Source organism: Mus pahari, chromosome 1, assembly GCF_900095145.1.
Source record: "Mus pahari chromosome 1, PAHARI_EIJ_v1.1, whole genome shotgun sequence".
Classification (NCBI taxonomy): Eukaryota; Metazoa; Chordata; class Mammalia; order Rodentia; family Muridae; genus Mus; species Mus pahari.
Genome location: NC_034590.1, coordinates 74,726,393 through 74,748,608, shown reverse-complemented (window position 1 = coordinate 74,748,608; position 22,216 = coordinate 74,726,393). Strand labels below are relative to the sequence as shown.

Sequence of the window (22,216 nt, the reverse complement as noted above, 5' to 3'; positions counted from 1 at the left end):
GCACTCACTGATAAGTGGATATTAGCCCAGAAGCTCAGAATACCCAAGATTCAATTTGCAAAACACATGAAACTCAAGAAGGAAGACCAGAAGTATGGACAATTAGATCCTTTTTAGAAGGGGGAACAAAATACCCATAGAAGGAGTTACAGAGACAAATTTTGGAGCAGAGACAGAAGGAATGACCATCCAGAGGTTGCCCCACCTGGGGATCCATCCCATAAACAACCACCAAACCCTGACACTATTGCAGATGTCAATAAGGTGGTGTTGACAGTAACCTGATATAGCTGTCTCCTGAGAAGCTCTGCCAGTACCTGGAAAATACAGATGTGGGTATTCACAGTCATCCATTGGACTGAGCACAGGGTCCCCAATGAAGGAGCTAGAGAAAGTACCCAAGTTGCTGAAAGAGTTTGCAGCCCCATAGGAAAAACTACAATATGAACCAACCTGTATTCCCAGAGCTCCCAGGGACTAAACCACCAATCAAAGAGAAAACATGGTGGCACTGGTGTCTCTAGCTGCATATGTAGCAGATGATAGCCTAGTCGATCAGCAATAGGAGGATAGGTCCTTGATCCTGTAAAGGTTCTATGATCCAATATAGGGCAATGCCAGGGCCAGGAAGCAGGAGTGGGGTGGGTTGGTGAGCAGGGGGAGAGGAAAGGGGTTAGGGGATTTTCGGAGGGGAAACTAGGAAAGGGGATAACATTTGAAATGTAAATAAAGAAAATAACTAATTATGAACAACAACAACAACAAAAACTGAAATGGCATAGTCGAGCTGGAGAGATGGCTCAGCTGTTAAGAGCACTGACTGCTCTTCCAAAGGTCCTAAGTTCAAATTCCAGCAACCACATGGTGGCTCACAACCATCTGTAATAAGATTGGATGCCCTCTTCTGGTGTGTCTGAAGACAGCAATAGTGTACTTAGATATAATAATAAATAAATCTTTGGGCCAGAGCAAGTAGGGTTGATTGTTGACCGAAGTGAGCAGGGCCGGAGCGAGCAGAGGTCCTGAATTAAATTTCCAGCAACCGCATAATGGCTCACAATCATCTGTACAGCTACAGTGTACTCATAAACATAAAATAAATAAATAAATCTTAAAAATGAAAGGAAAGGCATAGTCAGGTATACACTCTAGAGAGAACCATCTGTCGATAGCGTCGGAAGTACATAGAGAGACCAAAGTGGGAGTCAGGCTGCCTTCTACTTATATGTTTTAGATTTATTCATTTAATTTATATATATTTTACCTGCATGTATGTCTACATACCACATGCATGCCTTGTACCTGCATAGACCAGAAGAGGGTGTTAGATCCCCTAGAGCTGGAGTGACAAATGGTTGTTATCTGCCATGTGGGTGTTGGCAGTCGAACCTGATTCCTCTGGGAGAGCATCCAATAATCTTACATACCAACACATCACTTCAACCATGTCTTTTTTGTGGTTTTTTTTTTTTGTGTGTGTGTGTTTGTGTGTGTGTGTGTGTCATTTTGTTAAATAGATGGAAAATTCTGGGCAGAGGTTTATTCTGATGTCATTATTATTACAGGGAGATCCAGAACATCATCTCAAATTCTCTACCTGGTGAATGAGGTCTTGAGTTTAAAACCTAGGCGGTATGACAGACAAGCACACAGATGCAGCCTTTACTCCACATACTTATCACAATACATGTAAAATCCAAAAAATGCCGCCTGCCCCTAGAAGCATTGTCAGGTGTAGAGTTAATAGAAACTTCTCCACTTTTCCTTTGAGACTGAGAGGAGTTAGCATGTGTGTCCCTCAGGCCCTGCCTCTGTTTTTCTCCTGCACTGATGAAACAGTATAAAGGGGCCTGGTGGCCAACCCTGCAAGTCCTCACCTTCTTCTTCACTTGTCATTGTTGTCCCTTATAGATCTTCTGTGTGTCCATCCACCATACTTTCTTCTTTAGCCTGAATCCCAAGGTTAGGTGAGTGAATGAACTAGGAATTTGAGTGAACTTGTCTGCAAGTAGGATTTGGAGATGAGAGAGAGAGAGAGAGAGAGAGAGAGAGAGAGAGAGAGAGAGAGAGAGAGAGAGAGAGAGAGAGAGAGAGAGAGAGAGAGAGAGAGAGAGAGAATAGAATGAAAAGGCATATGGGAGCACACTGAGGCGTCACCGCAGCCACTTCTTATGTGGATTTTGTTTTTGTTTGTTTTTGTTTTGGGGGGGCATTTTGCCAAGTAGATAAGAAATAAAATATGGACCGAGGTTTATTCTAATGTCATCATTATTACAGGGGTTGTGTCTCAAGCACCTGTGCTATTGCTCCATTGAGTGGATGTGTACAGATTGAAACAAATGAACAGTTATGTAGCTAAGTATGGCCACACTTGGTGTTCCGGCAATTTCTGTGCTGGGACACATTGGTAACATACAACCTGGAGTCAAGTGTGTAACAGGTGCATGTGTAGCCCAGAGGTGCTCTTGTTAATTTTTTTTCTGCCTATCTTTTTCTGCCTTCGTTCAACAACTAAGGATAAATAACTATTCTTGATGTGAAATCCATACAATCTGATAAGGGAGCAAAACTTCCTACAAGCTAACTGTGCCCCAGACAGTGTACCTTGGAGGCATGTTTTATTTTGTCATAATATATGCCAGGAGAATCAGAGGTGTCAAATCCTTTAAAAACTGAAGAGTCTAAGAATTATGTATTTCAAATAGCTTTCCAAATTCACACAGATAAATGCTTGGAAGCAGGATAAAAGTTAATTATGGAGCCTGGCTTTCTATCTCCACAGCATGTACTTGTGCCTTTCCCCCAGCCTTGAGCAGGCTGGCTCAGACCTTGCTTGCCACAGCCTGCTAGCCCACCTAGGGTGGAGTAGTCTGACCTAGGTAAAGTCTATTGTCCTGCCACATCTGTGGCTTTCCTCCAAGATGCCACTATCTGCTGAGAGGCTGAACCTGTTTTCTTGACAGGATCCTGAAAAAGAAGTGATCCTGACAAAGCAATGAGATCCTGGAGTGGTGGGGGATGGGTCCTCCCCCCCCCTTAGAAGCTCAGATGCATAAGTAAACATTGGCCTTGATCAGAAAATTTTGTCTTGGCTCCTTATTTCTCTTGCAGCCTTTCCCATCCAAAACCCCATCTTTACTTTCGGGAACTCAGTAACCTGTGGCTGCAGGTGGCTACATATACTCGGTATGATTTTTTTTTTTCATAAGATTTTTGGCACGTCTGTATGTGTGTCTTATAATTTTGTAACATTTGGCACAGCCTATGAAATTAACAGACTCCTTTAAACCATGGAATAGCCAGTCCTACTTAGTTCATATTAAAATTTCCTCACTTTCTATTCCCTTTCTCTTGTTTTATGATAATAAAAGACATTTATTTGTGTATGCTTGTGTACAGGCATGAGTGACCTGATGTGCCCGTGGCAGCCAGAGGACAGCTTGCTGGAGTCAGTTCTCTCCTCTGCAGGTCCTCAGAGTTAAACTCAGGTTCTCAGTTTAAACAGAAAGAAAGATTGCTTTCAAAAAATGTCTCTTCTGCCAGGTGATTTTGGCACATTCTTTTAATCCCAGTGCAGGCAGAGGCAGGCAGAGAGGCAGAGAGGCAGAGAGGCAGAGAGGCAGAGAGGCAGAGGCAGGTATCTTAAAATAAAAAATTTTAACCTATATAGTGTTACTAAGCCCAAGAATCAAGATCTTACATACTTTTATAATGTACACTGGGCAGAAACTCTCTCCTTCCTCTTATTTTGAAGTAAAGGGCCCCTGAGTTCCAGCTGAGGAACTTTCTAATTTAAATTTTAGTTACATATGTGATCCAGCATCATGTTGGAATTCAACGAGAGTTTACTGATCTTAATCAGGTTCTGAATTAGCAATACAAGGTTTTGTCCTTAGAAATCCAAGAGCCATAGTCTTCAGGTCCCTTTGAAGCAAGTGGTTGTCTGTCTTGAGGTAGATATTCTACAATGACAGAGTGGGCAACCAAGGATTCACTAATATGTCAATAAAAACGGCAACCTTCTAACTTGTAAAAAAAAGTGTCTTGTAGTCTGTGGCTCTACATCAGAAGACAGTGTATAACATGGAGTAAAGATAGTCTGGAAAGCTTGCTAGAAAAGTGCGTACCAGTTAGAAGGTAATTGGAGGAACAGAAGATGTTTTCTTACATTGAGTAACCATGGTGCATGGGGATGACCTACGCGCATTGCTGTCATCATTTATCACTTCATAAAGTCACCCTGGATGATAAATTACTTTAGGAATCCATAATGGTACATGGTTACCAGTAACAGTGACTCCAGAGCTGCTGAGTATTATTACCATTTTCTGTTCTTAGCCTAGGTGACAACGTGGCCTGCTATGATTACCTCTAATGTGAGCAGTTACAACCCGGGGCCTTTCCTTTTGGTGGGGATCCCAGGCTTGGAGCAATTCCACGTGTGGATTGGCATTCCCTTCTGTGTGATCTACATCATAGCTGTGGTGGGAAACTGTATCCTTCTCTATCTCATCACAGTGGAGCGGAGCCTTCATGAGCCCATGTTTTTTTTTCTGTCCATGCTGGCAATGACTGATCTCATCCTGTCTACAGATGGTGTGCCTAAAACACTCAGCATCTTCTGGATGGGGGCTCGAGAAATCACATTCCCAGGCTGCCTCACGCAAATGTTCTTCCTCCACTATAGCTTTGTCCTGGACTCAGCCATTCTAATGGCCATGGCATTTGATCGCTATGTGGCCATCTGTTCACCCTTGAGATACGCTACCATCTTGACCCCCAAGACTATCGTCAAGATTGCTGTGGGCATCTCTTTCCGAAGCTTCTGTATCATCTTGCCAGTTGTATTCTTGTTGACACGCTTACCTTTCTGTAGAACACGCATCATACCTCACACATATTGTGAGCACATAGGTGTTGCTCGGCTTGCATGTGCGGATATCTCCATCAACATCTGGTATGGGTTTTGTGTCCCCATCATGACAGTCATCTCAGATGTGGTCCTCATTGCTGTCTCCTACACTCTCATCTTATGTGCTGTTTTTCGCCTCCCCTCCAGAGATGCACGCCAGAAAGCCCTGGGTACCTGCGGTTCCCATGTCTGTGTCATCCTCATGTTTTACACACCTGCCTTTTTCTCCATCCTCGCTCATCGCTTTGGACACAATGTCTCCCTCACATTCCACATCCTGTTTGCCAATCTCTACATTGTTATTCCACCAGCAATGAACCCTATTGTCTACGGAGTGAAAACCAAGCAGATCAGAGAAAAGGTCATCCTTCTATTCTCTGTCAAGAGCATAGAAGGTTGATCTACTGATCTGCAGAAGAGGCAGGGGGATTTCATAGTGTGTATAGTTTTAGCAAGAATGAAATAGTGTGGCAAAAGCAAAAGAGAATTCTGTTTATGGTCAGAACTGCTTATAGTTGCTTTGTGTACTAGACAGGACTATGCAATACTTAGTCTCATGGATAAAAACCAGTTCTCAATAACTTCCTTTGTTGTGTAATGACACTGACAGAAGAGAGATGAGGACAGAATAGAATTAACCGCGATGGAAAAAAATCAACATGATTTAATTGAAAATGGCAATTCCAATGAGAGAAATGTGTTAAGACAGAGACACTGAAAAGACTGAATGGAACAAGTTATGTGAAAAATCACTCATTTAAGGGATTAGCAGGTAGATATTAGGATACTCATAACAAAATTCAGTTATATTTACTGTATATTTTAGGTTTCTGACTAGTTGACTTTATAATGTGTCCCCCATAACTTTCCACAGCCCTTTAGCACAACATAAACATCTGGGCACAGTACTACAGAGATGACAAAATTAGCATGCATATTAGTACCAGGGGTGCCTGCTTGGCACTGTGAGAAAACAGCCTCTGGGCTGCTAGGTTCATTCAGAATGTAAACTGAAGGGATCTTTTTAGGAGAATAAAACCTTTGAAAACTGGTTGGAATTAGGGGTGGGGATTCTCACAGTGCATGGACCTCAAGCCAATCTATTAAGACACTAAAGTGAAAATTCACGAATGCCACTCACAGGACTTAAGGGTCTCTCTTTCAGACTGCACAGGGGAGTATTCTGGGGCTTCGACTCAGAGGTACTAGAGAAGTAGTTGCAGTTCGTGCTTGTTGCTGCTCTTTTCATGATAGCCAAGTGTTGGAACAAGCACAGAGATGGATGAATGCTACCGTGCTAGGGGAGGAGTGCTGCAGGAAGGAGAGGGAGAGGGGAAGTAATTGTAATCTCCAAGGGTAAAAAGTGAATTTAAAAACAGAACCTGTGGGGCCTACATAATGGAATTTTAATCGGACATAAAACAAAACAAGAAATTTCTAGAAACATGGAACTTGAAATTATCAATTGAATTATAGTAAACAAAGTTGCTCAGATTCAGACAGACAAACCTTACAGTTTTCTCATGTGGATCCAATATTTTAAGAGGGTGTGTATGTGTGTGTATAAAAACATAGAGAGAGGATCATGAGAAGGGAAAAGAGGTCTTTTCTTCTCCCTTTAATTTGAATTAATTAATTACATTTAAAAAAAGTCCAGGTTATGGGCTGGAGAGATGGCTCAGCAGTTAAGAGCACTGGCTCTTCTTCCAGAGGTCCTGAGTTCAATTCCCAGCAACCACATGGTGCCTCACAACCATCTGGGATGCCCTCTTTGGGTGTGTCTGAAAACAGTGACAGTATACCCACATACATGAAATAAATAAATCTTAAAAAAATAAAAATAAAAAAGTTCAGGTTGCTCACACGGATGAAGTTCTACAAGACTCGTTTTGGAAACCGGCTGGCTGGCCTGCCCTGCACCTTTCTGGCGCCCCAGACACTGGTGCACTTTGCTGTATTTCCTGGTAGTGACACGCCCTGGCTCTGCATAATGCACTTACATTTCCTTGGGCTGTATCTTCGTTTTGTCATTATCTGTTGACACTTTATCATGGAGAAGTACCCGGCTTGTTTCTCTTTCCGCCTTCCTTTTGGGGTACTGTCTCTGTTTCTCCCTCTCCCACACCTTAGGACTTCCTGTTGTTTTGAGAGAGGAACTCTTACTCCGTAGCCATCGCTGGCCTGGGACTCACCAGCAGAGCGGACAGCCCTCCAATTGCAAGCAGTTTTCCTGGACCTGCAGGCCTCATCTCCACACGTGGCTTGACAGGGTGATTTTGATTTCATGGTGCTATTTTCTTACATATATGCTATTATGCTTTGTTCTCAGTTGCTTCTCCCTCCTTTTATTCTCCCTCCTCTACCTACCTCCCTATTTCCTTCAGGAAGTACCTCCTTTTCTTTCTCATCAGATCTATATTCCATTGGGTCTTTGGAAAAAGAGGTCTTAAGTGGGGGAGATATGGGGTAGGGGAAAGAAGATTATAGAGTACATGTGCCATGAAAGCAGATGAGAAAGGGTAAGAAAGGAATTAAGTCAGTAGCTCAATGTTATTTAAAGACAAAAAGACCAAACAAAATGCAGAGATAGGCCCCCTCGCTCTCTCAACAACAAACATAACACAACAACAATGACAGCAACAACAGCAATGGCAAAAATAACAACAAGGTAAACAGTCTGGGGCATGGAGGAGCAGATTCTGCCACCATTATCCAAATCTCGTTATCTAAAGAGCAGAACCTACACCTTGAAGTCACTTTCTAAGGTTCTTAGCAAGTTTCACAAGTGCAGAGCTGGCATAAAATCTTGGTGACATTCCCACTGAGCCCAGAATCACGGAAATAGACTAAGGGTGGGAAAAATGCTCAGGGGTTGCAGGGCTTGTTTTATTATTATTGTTGTTGTTAAAACAAAAAAAGTAGTCTTTTCAAAATATAAATTGTATAGTTACTATTTTTTTTTAAATTAAGAGGCCATGTATCTTGCATTGAAGTTTTTCTGTAGATTAAAGAAAAGAAATAGATGCAGAATATAATGTGTATTGCTGTACATAAATATATTATGAAATGATTAAATCAAAGTAATTGGCAGATTTATGTATTTGCAGCAGTAATAGTTTTAGATCTATCTTTAAAAATGTAATTTTGAAGTACATAATATATTATTTTTACAACCTAGTCTAATCACAGTGAGGTTACCAGAACTTATTTATTTAATGTCCAGCTCTATAGACTTTGCTTTCGAGTCATATCTCCCTATTTACTGCCTCTTGCCACTCTAGCCAACGCTATCCACTCTTCCTCTCTATGTCAATTAGAAGTCTAGTCATCAAAAATCAAGGCCCATCATACTCTATAAGGATTCTGTCTTCTGTGCAGGACTGCTAAAAATATTCACAGGAATTTTCTGGTAATTTCCATCTTGCTGAGAACATGGATTAGCTAAGAGCTGATATTTTAAAAGCTTTCTGAGGATTTAATAAATAAATAGATTCTGAGTTACAATAACTCGAAAGTACACACTCTATTCATCTGGGTAGGAAATAAAACCCACAGTTATTCACTGACATGCATGGATGGCTTCCATGAAAGACTAATAGAGTTAGAAAACAAAACAAAGAAGAGAAGGGACCATTGTGTGCACTGTCTCTCTTCCTCCTCCCACTCTGTCTCTGCCCAGATGACTGCTATTATTTTCCTATCTTCCCCAAGAGAATGTACATTTCTAGAACTCTGTGGTCTCTGTCCGTAATCCTATATGAGCCTTGGTTTTTTATATGTGATCTTTCCATTAAAAAGTTTTAAATTAACTAATTAATTATTAATTAATTGCATACAATATATTTCGACCATATATACCACCTTCCCAGCTCCTCCAGGTTCACCTGTCTTCCCTACTCATGCAAACCCAACTATGTGTTCCTTTTTCTTTTTAAACCCATCAAAGCCAATTTACACTGCCCAGATAATCTTTGATATGTGGCCACTGCTGATCTACTAGGGGCCACATGGTCTCCCAGAAGCCATCAGCTTCCCTGGGAATGTTGGCTTTCTGACCTTGTAGGGTCAATATTACAGGAGAGTGACTGTGTTAGCTGGTCTCAGTGTCTATACTACTGTTGTTACTACTCTTCAGATCCATCAAGTTGAAAACTGAGAGTATAGTTGTCACCCCCCCCTTTATTGTTTATTCAAGGAGAAAAAAGGCAGTTTCTCTTCCTGTAAGTTCAGATTTACAACCCTCCTCATCCATGGCTGTTTGTGGCGGTGGAAGGTTGTTGTGGATAGCCCTGGGGCTAATTATATTTGATGTTAATTCTGTTCTCCTGTGAGTGGCTTAATTTGTAAAATAAAGGAGTGCTGATGATTGGGAAGATAAAAGGGAAGGTGGAGGGGGAAGGTGGGGAGAGAGGAAGGAGAAAAAGGAAGAGGGAGAGGACACAGAGAAGGAGGAAGAAGAGAAGCAGAGCAGAAGCACATGGCCTGGAGAAACCGCAAGTTCTAAGGGGTCTTATAAATGTGGCAGATGGTAGTGGAGTGGTAGATCTGCCCAATCTAGGCACACAGCATGTGTTCATATTAATTGAGTTGTGTTTTCATCGCCAGGGCATATGTGGGATGGAGAGAATTACCGCAACAGAAGGTTACAAACTTTCTGTTCCAACATCATATCACGGATGAAAAATTTATGTTCTGTTTTGTTCTGAAAGAAACAAAATAATAGTTACACAAAAATCGGTGACTTTTCCACAAATAAATTGTCTAATCCTGTGTATTATTTTTTGTGTGTAAATTCTTCAGCTATAGACTTCTATTGGTTTCCGACATATAAATGTATGCACAAAATATCCTTATGATTGGAAACTACAACCAGCTATAAAGTTGAATTTCTGTGGTGACAATGAGAGCCATTAAGTACTTCAAAATGGGAAATTGTACAGTGTTTGAGGAAAAGGAAAGTTTGTGAACAGTCATGTCTATTATGGGTGTGTAAGGACCTCCTGATGTAGATGTAGCTGGCATGTAAGATAGATAGAGTTTGCCTTCAAGCTCCTCTTGGCAGGTCACACCACCTGTAGCTCTGTGTCAATTCAGGTGAGTGAAAGGTACTTGTAGGATGCTGTGTGTATATTTCCTAAGCAGGCACAGCCACTTTCGGGGGAGATGTACAATCCTTGGTGGAGAGTGCTCAAGGCTGCATGGTAGTGAAATTTTATTAGAAAGTTCAGCCTGGAAGAGAAACATCCAGGCTGTTTTCATGAAAAATATATCTTGACAGCGTTTAAGGCATGGCAACAGTCCTTAAGAACAACAATAACTTCCCAATGACGACTGGCTTTACCATTTGTCTAGAGTAAAGAGAATGTCTATCTGCTTTTGCTGCTCTTACGTGCAGTTGATCTTTGGGGAACCTCTTGGCCCAATTTCCATTTTTCCCCTAGACTGTGAGTATGCCAGACATGTAAACCTGGGGCAGAGGAAAGTCCATAGCGATAGCCTCCAACTGCGGCTCGGTCCTCACTAACACTACACAGCTGAGACCTCAGGAGCTTGGAGTTCACTGGCCCTGCGAGGTGCTCACAGGAGAAGCCCATAAATCCTATATACTTCTACCTGCTGTCTCCCAGCTTGCCACAGAAGCATCCTCAGGTTTCTAAGATTCTGGATAGCACGTAAAGACAAGTTACCTTTTCCTCATCTTAAATACAGCGCCCGCCTACAGCACAGAGGTGAGAGATCCATGTCTCATGAGCAGTAGCAGTTAGGCTTTAGACACAATCTGAGGACTCCTGTTCTTCCGAGACCTTTTCTACTATACTCTTGGTGTGCAGATGCGATGACAGTCTTTCAATCTACCTTAAATTAAAAACAAAACACAAAATGTAAGTTGGATATTGAAGCAAAATATTATTAGCAGCTGAATGGCTCCAAACTTATTTGTTCTTTTGATTCAAGGGGAGAATAAAAGATTTTGATTAGATCAAAGAAAGACTTTTCTTTGACAATAGAGCTTGCTGGGATTGGGCTGGTTACAAGATCATTGCTGAACAAAGTTCAAAATAGGATTCTGCTCTCACATACCACCTTGTCTTACCATTCCGACACAAAACAGTGATACAGAGGGAGAATAATAATGCTTTGTGCAAAGGTGAGGGCACAGCAGGAAGCTAAGCGCAGAATGTGGAGGAGCACATATGTGGAGGAGCACTTACAGGGCAGTGTGGCAGTTACTCAACCTGCTGTCCTCTCCTTCTGTGGAAAAAACAAAAAACCAAAAAACTAAAGTCCTAACTACCCCTTATTTACTACATCACAAGCACTGTTGAGCCCTATATGATTATATATTTTTGGTTTGTGGTTTGTTTTATTTTCTTGTACTACAGGTGCTTGGATATAGGGTCTCATACAAGCTAGGCAAGTGCTACCACTGTGCTATGCCCCCAGTCATTCATATACATATAATGAATATATATATATATATATATATATATATATATATATATATATATATAATGAATATATAATCTCCATACACAGCGTCATGCAGCAGAGTGGACGCATTTAGGATTATCCTCATTTTAGAATAAGAATAGGAAGGCTAAGAAGGCCTGAGGCCCTTGTATCGCAGAAGTTGGGTTTGAAGCTAAACAACCTGGCTCCAGAGCCAGCTTGGAATTTGGTCATTGTGCTGAAGGAAGAACAAACAGGAACAAGAAAAATAGAAATGGATGTCATAGTTCTGTCCTTACTGCTTCCAAAATCAGGGGAGGACCCACAATCAGACTAAATTATGCTCCCAAAGTAATCGATTCTCCCCATATCATAAAGAAAAGAAGACTGAACAGAGAGTTTCGATTTTTTTTTTTCTTGAACCCTTCCACCCTGCCTTCCGTGCATCTGACTGGACTCCATAAGGTTCTGGTGTTCTCTTCTGCCCAGGAGGTCCTTTTATTTTTATTTTTTTAATAAACCGAAAAATAAATTATATTTACTTATTATATGCAAGATAATATTTTAAAATATGATGTGCAATTCCCTTTATTTATTTATTTATTTATTTTTACTTATTCACTTTACATCTGGGCTCACTGCCCCACTCTCAGTCACTACCTCCCACAATCCCTCCCTCCATCTTCCTTTCCCCGCTTGGTTTCCCCTGACCCTGGCATATAAAGTCTGTGAGAGGCTAGGCGCATCTGCTCCCACTGAGGCCAGACTAGGCAGCCCAGCTAGGAGAACACATGCCACGTACAGGCGACAGCTTTGGGGATAGCACCGCTCCAGCTGTTTAGGACCCACATGAAGACCAAGCTGCACATAAGCCTCTTAGGCAGGAGTTGGTTTATAAAGCACCTGGAGAGGAGGAGCTCCAAGAATCCAAGATCACCCCAAAGAGCATCACCAGAAAAAAAAAAAACCAGAAGAGATGGTAATGACCTCATGGTATCCGGAGGTAGCAGTGGACAGTAGTGTCTCCACCCCACAGATATAGCTGGACTCTGTGCCACAGCCCAGAGCCAGTGTAGTGCTGGGAGCTAAGGGAGAAAACTGACACTTCTTTCCTCCGTTTGCATGCCCTTCGCTGAATGGAACCAAGATGCTCAGGTTGCCATGCAGGGTGAGGGCTCATGGTGTTACAGTAGAGCAGGCAGATAGAAAATGAGAAGAGTATAGTGATGCTGCAGAGAGTCAGGACAGGGCAGAGGTAAGGCCCGAGCAGTGGTTCTCAACCCATGGGTCAAGACCCCTTTGGGGAGTTGAATGACCCTTACACAAGAGTCACCCAAGACCACCAGAAAACATGGATATCTACATTATAATTCATAACAGTATCAAAATTACAGTTTTGAAGTAGCAACAAAATTAATTTTATGCTTGAGGGTCACCATAACACAAGGAACTATATTAATGGGTCTCAGCATTGGGAAGGTTGAGAACCACTGGGCTAGAGGAGGCAAGGAGGGTCCGCAACTTTCCCCTCCCCATCTTCACTTAGTGTGTAGAGGGAAGTTGAAGAAGTGTGTGTTGTGGTTACAAAGGGTCCAAAGCAGTTGTCCTTGGAAAGGTGCCAACAGGATGTGTGCTGGTAGAGCCCTCACCCTGAGCACAGGACTTCATTAAGGGGCCCTCTCGTGGGTACAGGTTGTGCTTACCCTGTGGTTTAGGGACAGACATTCTCAGCTACTGAGGGAGTTGATATCTTAGGTTCTTTGTAGTCTGCCCTGTGTAAAGGGGCCCGACCAGGATGTTCTCAGTTTCCAGAGGAGTCTGTGGGGCCCAATGGTAAGGGGACAAGGCTGGGTGCCATGACTTGGCAAAGCACCACCTTCTAAAGGGACGTTCTGGTTCCTAGTCAGTGGCTCCTGTGTGGGAAAATCTATTGTGGATATTAACTTCTCTGCTCTGTGGGAAGCTGTGTGACCACCCCAGAAGTAGCTCTGCTAACTTGACGGCTCTGCTAAACTGTTCTCTGGTCACCTGTCCCAGATTCCTCAGGCTGCAGCTTAACAGTCTAACAGACCAGGTTAGAGTGCCAGATTGCACCTCTCAGAAAACTCAATGACAAAACTGGTCTCCGAGTAGAGCACAAAACTGCAATTCTTTCCTCCAAGTTGCTTTGTGTGGTGTGGTGTGGTGTGGTGTGGTGAGGTGAGGTGTGGTGTGGTGAGGTGTGGTGTGGTGTGGTGTGGTGTGGTGAGGTGTGGTGGGGTGTGGTGTGGTGTGGTGAGGTGAGGTGTGGTGTGGTGGNATTGCACCTCTCAGAAAACTCAATGACAAAACTGGTCTCCGAGTAGAGCACAAAACTGCAATTCTTTCCTCCAAGTTGCTTTGTGTGGTGTGGTGAGGTGTGGTGTGGTGTGGTGTGGTGAGGTGTGGTGTGGTGAGGTGTGGTGTGGTGTGGTGTGGTGTGGTGAGGTGAGGTGTGGTGTGGTGTGGTGAGGTGAGGTGTGGTGTGGTGGTTTGAATGTTTGTGTATGGGTGTGTGTACATGGTATATGATGGTGTTGGTATCTGAGCTAGCCTATGGTGACTTAGAATCCACAATCTTTTTGCCTCACTCTGAAAATCTGGTTTTTCTAGTACTTGAGAGGCAAAACCAGGTGGATCTCTGAGTTTGAAGCTAGCCAGGGCCACACACACACACACACACACACACACACACACACACACACACACACTCTGCCCTCCCTCCAGCACCATCATCTTAATTGGACCACCAATTCCTCTGGTATGGAGATACCCCTTCCACTGCTGTCCCAGACCTGATGATCTTTATCCTTAGTGGTACCAGATTTCCCCAAATGGATTCTATAGAATTTACAGTGTCTTCCCATGGACAAAGAACAGAGGAAACAGGAACCGCAGAGTTGGATTTGAGGGCTCTCAGGTGTCAATACTGATCAAAGAAAGGGTGCCATTCTACAAAATTAGGTACTTAGAGCTATGATGGACAAGAACTAGAAGGGGATATGTTATTGGCAGCAGGCAAGCATCCTGTACAGAGTTGGGGAGAGTGGATATGAACTTAATAAACTCTTGAGAAAAGGATTGCGGAGCAGGAGATTCCCCTTAGCATTTGTCAGTTAAAGGATCGGAAGAGACTTCCTGTCTGCTTCATTCCGATCATGATGATGTGCATTTTCCTAGGGTGGAAGGAAGATATAGTTTGCTTGCCTCCTAATAAGAACAATTTCCCCACATGCCTGGACTGATGCAGGAGCATTCCATTCAGAGTAAGGGACACTCAAAAGTGAATGGTATTTAGGCAGATGAGATTTGACTCAACTCTCCTGTTTAGCAGCTATGTAACTAGGCATCTGTTAGTTCTTTGATCCATCACATGGAAACACTAATAACCCCACTGGGAAATCCATTGTTCCGCACAGCAGTCCATGGTATAGCTATCAGAAAATGTGGCAGCAACTTACCCCTTCCTTTCCATAAACCTAACCTCACCCAATTCTCTGTAAAACTACAGTTGACACTTACAGGATTCCTTTATGCTCTGCAGGGACAGAGCCAAGTGGAAGCAGAAGATGGAGCTGGATCCTGCGGTGACTAAGAAGACACTTTCTGGGCCTGGGCCCTTTGTCCTACTGGGTGTGGCAGAACTTGAGGGCCTGCATGCCTGGCTTTCTGTGCCCATGTGCTTGCTGTATCTGGCATCTTTGGTAGGGATGATAGACACCTTTTCCTGGGACTGGTGGCAGTTGACACAACCCTTCAGGCTCCCATGTACCAGCTTTTGGGGCTTCTGGTAGCTGCTGACTTAATTCTGGTCACATCTGCAGTACCTAAAGCTTGAGCTGTGCTCTGGGGTTTGTTGGGTGAACTCTCCTTTGGGGGCTGTTTAGCTCAGCGCTTTGTTGCTCATGTGGCCTTCATTGCTGAGTTCTCAGTGCTGCTAGCCATGGCAGTGGATCTCTATGTATCCATCTGACAGCCTCTATGTTATGGGGCTTTGCTGAGCCAGCGTGTGATGGGCATAGTGGCTGTAGCATCTGTGACTCTTGCTGCCTATGTCATGGCACCCCCTGCGGTCCTTCTCCAGAGACTCCCTCACTGTGGGCATCGGGCTTTGCCTCACACTTACTGTGAGCATATGGGCGTGGATCATCTAGCATGTGGTGACACATGTCCCAATATTTGGTATGGACTGGCTACCACACTGCCCTCTCCAGCCCTGGACCTCAGGCTCACAGGTGTTTCCTATGCCTTCATACTCTGTGCTGTCAGTTGCCTGCCATGCCATGGTGCCCATTACAAGGCCTTGGGTACATGTGGGGCTCATGCTGCTGTTCTCTCTGCTGTTCTCTTTCGTATACCTGCTCTCTTTCCTTTCCTGGCTCACCGTTTTGACCTCCATACAATTCCACAGCCACATCCACATCCTACTACTCTACGTGGTAGTTCCTCCTGCTCTTAAACCTGTGCTCTATGGCGTCTGCACGCAGCACATCACTCAGAGGCTTAGGCACTTGCTTCAGAGAGTGAGAAAAGTGGGCACTGGCAGTCAAGCTGTAGCACAAGCTTTAACTGGGTGAACCCAAGTGTTGATTGACATGATCTGCCACCAGGTGGTACTGTGACCACACTACCCCTTCTAAGCATGTAGGTAGGCAGGGTATATCAAACCTCTCTCCACCTGTACAATCTGAGTCTTAAAGTTTTGTTTCCAGTGACAAACCGTAACAATATAAAGAAAATTTGAGCCCTTCGGTGACACACAAGGAGGCCCAGGACACATTGATGAAACTACAATCTCTCTGCATTGCTCTACACAGAGTCAGATTGGTCTACTGTGACTTTGTGTGGCCAGATATCTTTGTAAGGTATCTGGCATCAAGCAAGAACTCCATGTCTGCTAAAGGGATGAAGACAGGAGGAGCTAGAGAGACAGTAGAGCACGGATAAAGGAACAGCACTCCAGAAAGCTTTGGAGGGCACAGGACTGGGGCTGCTTCCCCAGGAAGTTCCCCATTTCTGATCCGATTCTTAGGGAGTTCCTACTTTTTTTCACCCTGTGTCATTTGCTAGATATTGTTTCTAAGGTACGGGGGGCTGGCTACAGCTCATGCTCTCATTCTTGCCCAGGCTAGCCTCCTACTCATTTGGCCTTCCTTCTGTTCAGTCTTACGTAAAAGAGAGCTAGTGACACCAACTTAGACTTTGATTCCAGACATTTTCATATCATGTTCATGCTTGGTTTCTCAAGATAACTGTAAGTTATCTTCTTAACCTCTGTTTTCTGGATGAAAATGTCAGGATGTGGAGAATGAATGTCTTTTGAGTAAGGAAGCTAGGTAGTGAGAATCTGTAAATCAAGATAAAATATAACCTCAAAGATTTCTCAATATTGCAATAAAATGTAATTCCCTAGAATTATCTCTAACTCAGGTCACAAAGCCTTTCTAGAATAGAAAATGGAAAACTCATGTATGTTTTTAAAACCAGGTGTACGGCACAGATAGAATCTTGAAGGATGAATGAGTAGTCAGAGGGCCACGGCACTAAGTGGCCTCAGAGTCTGAATTTAGGGTCACGGTGAGAAGAAGGGAAGCAGCAGTCGGCATAGCTACTGGTTATAGACACCAACTTTCTCAATAAAAATGGAATGATAAACCCTTCATGGAAACTTTTCAGTGAGATCTAGTGTCTCCCAGGGTGACTCCACAGTGCTTGGGATGACTGGGAACACAAACACACACACAGACACACACACACATACACAGAGAGACACACACATACACACACATCACACATACATACACAGACAGACAGACACACCGCATACACACACAGACAGAGAGACAGACACATACTCACACAGAGAGACAGACACACACCACACACATACACACCACACACACACACACAGACACACACACCACACATACACACACACAAAGACAGACACACACACACACCACACACACACACACAGAGACAGACAGACAGACAGACAGACAGACAGACAGACAGACAGACACACACACACACACACACACACACACACAGGTTTAGAATAGTCCAAAGTGAGAGTCCTGAGCTGTGATTTCTTGTCCAGGTCTTAGGAACCAAACTCTTCCTTGAGAAGCCAGAGAACTTGAGGCTTGATGGCCTTCTGTTGCTGGTGGCATAGAGGCTTCTTAGAACACATATAGCAGAGACTATAGACATTCAGCAGAGAGATTAGATAACAATTTGAAGGTGAAGTAGGATTAATGTTTAGCGTACTCAGCATTGTGGAGGAGGCAGATTGCTAAGGATGAGAGAAGGCTTCTAACAAGGCCACACAGTGCAGTGTTGCTTAAGCAATCCCCCCAGGGGCACATTTTGGCCCCTATCCAAGGGACATGGTTAAGTGGTTAAGTAAATGGCTTTGGTCCTTAAAATGATCAGGTTAGGTTGCATTTCCTTCTAGGACCTTCCTCCCCTGAAAGTTGAGGAAAAGATCATAATCCCCCTTGAAAGGGACCCATCCCAAGGCCCCCTCAGATGTCTCAGGTTTGCTTTAATCTATTTGTATAAGAGGGCCTGGAAGGCGGGGACAGATATCAGTTTGGGATGGATGAGGACAGCACTGTTTTCATAGTAGAAACCCACTCCCACCCATGTGTGAAGTCACCAGTTTGCTATGACACCTTTTCATTCCTTTCAAGACCCTTTACATAGCTTAGCCCTTTTGATGTTGAAATCTTTATCCCTCCTACTGAAACTATTCATTTGCACTGGAGATAAAAGCTCAGGGGAAGCCTAGAGACTTAATCCCATACCTACAGTTGGATCAAGATGCAGTCTGACCCAGCTCTTTTGGCCTCCTTTCTACTGCTGCTGCCCCTGGTGCTTCCAGGACAGCCTCAGGTACAGACAGAGGGTAAAGGATTCATGTACGAGTGAGATGGTCTTATGTTTTGGGGTGACGGCCTTTTTCATTCTCATTTTGTTCAAGAATTCCTACATCCTTGGCAAAAGTGAAGGTAGAGAGAACTGGAGGAGGACAGCTGAAGCGTGAGGCAGCATTTTGATCTAATTTCCCTTTGGGTTGTATGGGCATAGGATGAGTGGATATACAGACTGTGGTAGAGACAGATGATAGATAGATAGATAGATAGATAGATAGATAGATAGATAGATAGATAGATAGATAGAGACTGTGATAGAGACAGATGATAGATAGATAGATAGATAGATAGATAGATAGATAGATAGATAGATAGATAGATAGATAGATAGATAGATAATTAGACTTTCTGGGCTGTACAACCTATTCTTACAAGTCTTTGTTTTCCCCCAATTCAGTGTATACTCTTCCTGTAATAAGGAAGCTAGTGATAAGGCTGGTCAGCCTAGGACGGTATAGATTGAGTAACTCTATTTTAGTTTCTGCCTGAATCTAAAACATAATGAGAATGAGTTTCAGGCTAGAGATATATCCAGAGTAAACTATGGGTATCAGAGCTCAAAAAGATATGGGAGAGGGTAAAGCTCAGAGAAGTATAGAGGTCATATGCTTAGACGATTCTATAAAGAAACCCCAGCTGGTACAATGAGCCTAGTCTAAAAACGGAGGAAGGAATTTTCAATCTAGTGCTAGTTTATTTAGCTTCAAAATGGAAGTGGGAATGAATTAAAGAATTTATAATAACACGTTTTTTACAGTCAGTATTATTTATTTTTTTAAAATTAATTTATTTTTTACACTCCATATTCCATTCCAGCCTCTGACTGCTCCATATCCCACCCCCACCCCCCGAACTCTAAACTCCCTGGGGCCTCAAGTCTTTTGAGGGTTAGGTGCATCATCTCTGAATAAACAGAGACCTGAAAGTCCTCTACTGTATGTGTGTTGGGGGCTTCATATCAGCTGTTATATACTGTCTGTTTGGTGGTCCAGTGTTTGAGAGATCTCTGAGGTCCAGATTAAGTGAGACCTCCTACAGGATCACCCTTCTCCTCAGCTTCTTTCAGCCTTCCCTAATTCATCAATAGGGGTCAGCTGCTTCAGTCCATTAGTTGGGTACAAATATCTGCATCTGACTCTTTCAGCTGCTTGTTGGGTCTTTTGGAGGGCAGTCATGCTAGGTCCCTTTTTGTGAGTGCTCCACATAACCTCAGTAATAGTGTGAGGTCTTTGAACCTCCCCTTGGGCTGGTTCCAACTTTGGGCCTGTCACTGGACACAGATGAAGGGAATATTGAATATTGGTAATTGGCTATGTGGAATGTAGCCGTATGCGTTCAGTGCACGATGCATCATGAGGATGGTCAAATAATGAAAGCTATAAGGTGACTGAAACTTCAATTCTGGCACATTAAAAATAACTCAAACTCCCAACAGAGGGACCCCTATACAGTCAATATGCTCTCCATGTGCAAAGTGGACCAACTGTTCTCCAGCACTCCAGAGCAAAGCTGGCCTCTCTTCCTGTTTCACTTTTGCATATGGTGGTCCAGTTGCTTCATTGTTCTCAATGTGTCTATGGCTCTGCTTTTGCAGCTGGTGAGAAATGTATTAAACTCTATGGATGAGAATGGCACTTTCCAGTGTATGGTCCATCTACCCAACAACTCTATCTTCCTGCAGCAGCTGGAACAGCTACAGAGTATTTTACAGGAGCTCATTGGCAAGTATGAGCAAGAGCTTTCCAGGGTAAGTGCTGGAACTTTGTTCTAGAGTTGGAATAGTAGGTTTGTAAGCATACCCTTTATTGCTTTCAGCTTAGGTATGAGTCCATGGCAAGAATTCTTTGTCTTTGACATCAATCCTTAGAATCAAAGGGAAATCCCATACTATTCTTATCATCTCCAACAGTAGTAACCATAAAACAAAGCTTATAGATGATTACAGGTGCTTTTTTCTGTTAATAGATAAATTACTGGATATAGATTCATTGAAAAACAAGAAATGTGAGCCATAGACACATATATAGTCTAATCAAAGTCTTGCAATTAGGATGACCAATGTACAGGAGAGGAGAGCAGGTTTGTGTCAGTGGACTGAAATAACGTTGTGTTCATGGGCTTGTGGGATGATGTGGAAAGTTAGGCACTGATCCCAATAAAGGCAAATGAACAGAAATATTATATCTGCAGTCCAGTGTGGCCAGTGCTTTGGTGAACTTTAGTTGTTGAGCTCCCAAGTAAGTTTAATGATATATGGTCAAACTAGAAGTTGGTATTTTTATTCTTTTACTCATCTAAGTAGTCTTAAGGGGTGGCCCTAAGGGGTTCAATGAATGGTATAGGTGGAACTTTTTTGGCACCAGCAAAGCAAGGACCTGAATGTCTTCAGGTAAGAAATGGGGATAATAGTACTGTTAAATAAGGTGATAGACATAGACGCTTTGTAAGTTCTTAATCTCTGGATGTGAATGGATGGGAAATGTCAGGATCCTTGACATTTAGAAGAACTACATACCTATCTCTCATGCCCAGGCCAAGGAGTATGTACATGTCATTGAGGATCAAGACAGCCAGACTCTAGAACTGAGTCACATGCTGGAGTCCAGGAATCTGGGTGTCACTGTGTCCCAATATGACAATCCAGCCTTCAACCTGCTACGCCTGGAGCTAGAAGGAGCACAAGAGCTGGCAGCTCAGCTTAAGGCTATTGGAGGTGTCAGTGGAGCCACAGACCTCCTCCATCAACTTCAGAACCAGGTGTGTAGATACATTAAAGAGTCCTCCCTTACTCTCACAGTCCCCATCTTACCTGGTTAGGTATATTGGACACTTTTCAAAAACTTCTTTTTTTTTCTGGAGAAGAGTCTAACCTTAGACAGAGGACAGTGTGAGTTGAGCTTGAGCACACCCTGTAATCAGAGTTCCTGCAACCTCATTCTCTCAGGTGACCAACGCCAGTTTGACCCTGAAGCTTCTGGTCGACTCTGACCGCCAAAGCTTCCATGCCCTCCGAGAGGAAGTGGACATTCTTGAGGACCAACTAAGTGAGTGTGAGAGGGAAAAGGAACAGGAAGAGTCCTCCAGACACCCTGGTTCACCCCTGGCTCCTGGTGAGTTTACAGACAGATTTCCCCAAGATTTTGTCTCTCAACAACTGGGCCAAAGCATGCTTGCTCTAGTAAACTGAGGGACTAAGGGGAAGCCAGTAAATATCTTGATAAGGAATAAATCTTCAATTTCCTGTTCATACCAAGATTAGTATCTTCTCATGGACATACTTACATATACAGCTATTCATACTCCTCATAGCTGGATACATGCATTCATCTCTATTCATGCAAAACCAGTCTATTTAAAGGATTATATATACACTTGTGTGAACATGCTCTAAAGCACACAGGTGCTTATATGGTCCATACTCTGCTTTCTATGGGTTATGTACCTAGCTTATATCTTGACCACTCTGCCCTGTAGGTTCCTGTGCTCATGGAGGCCTGCAGAAAGTGAGCAGACCCCTTGTGGTAAAGCTCAACTGGAGGGGATTATCATCTAAGGCAGGTGCCTGGGGTCGTGACTCAGCACCCAATCCAGCTTCTTCCCTTTACTGGGTGGCTCCTCTGCGTGCTGATGGCAGGTGAGTCCTAGATGACAAATTTTCTGTGTCATATTCATTCCATATGAACTTTAACCTAACTCCAACAGGTTTCTTAGTAGCCTTAGTACAGATTCTTATCTTTGATTGATGTTTGCTGCTGGGACAGCCAGTGTAGCATAGGTCTGGCAGTCCAACCAATACTTCCTATGAGACTTATATGGCTCCTACTACTACTCTGAAGGTTTTTTTTTTGTTGTTGTTGTTGTTTTTGATACAGGGTTTCTCTGTGTACTGGAACTCACT

At 43.2% G+C, this 22,216-nt stretch overlaps 2 protein-coding genes across 2 annotated transcripts in view; both read left to right on the top strand.

Annotated features, from left to right (window-relative positions):
• The first annotated feature begins 4,349 nt into the window (after window positions 1-4,349).
• Window positions 4,350-5,312, top strand: LOC110327707 (olfactory receptor 52H1). The gene has a single exon (XM_021206858.1). It carries the CDS (start codon window positions 4,362-4,364, stop codon window positions 5,310-5,312), a length of 951 nt encoding a protein of 316 aa, XP_021062517.1. The 5' UTR covers window positions 4,350-4,361.
• Window positions 5,313-18,185: 12,873 nt separating this feature from the next.
• The window catches only part of LOC110336352 (olfactomedin-4-like), a 7,338-nt gene continuing 3,307 nt past the window's right edge, over window positions 18,186-22,216 (top strand). Inside the window, exons 1-5 of the mRNA XM_021218847.1 lie at window positions 18,186-18,277; window positions 19,913-20,065; window positions 20,851-21,075; window positions 21,263-21,428; window positions 21,793-21,952. Of these exons, the coding sequence (XP_021074506.1) occupies window positions 18,206-18,277; window positions 19,913-20,065; window positions 20,851-21,075; window positions 21,263-21,428; window positions 21,793-21,952 (776 nt within the window). The 5' untranslated portion in view covers window positions 18,186-18,205. The remainder of the gene's footprint in view (window positions 18,278-19,912; window positions 20,066-20,850; window positions 21,076-21,262; window positions 21,429-21,792; window positions 21,953-22,216) is intronic.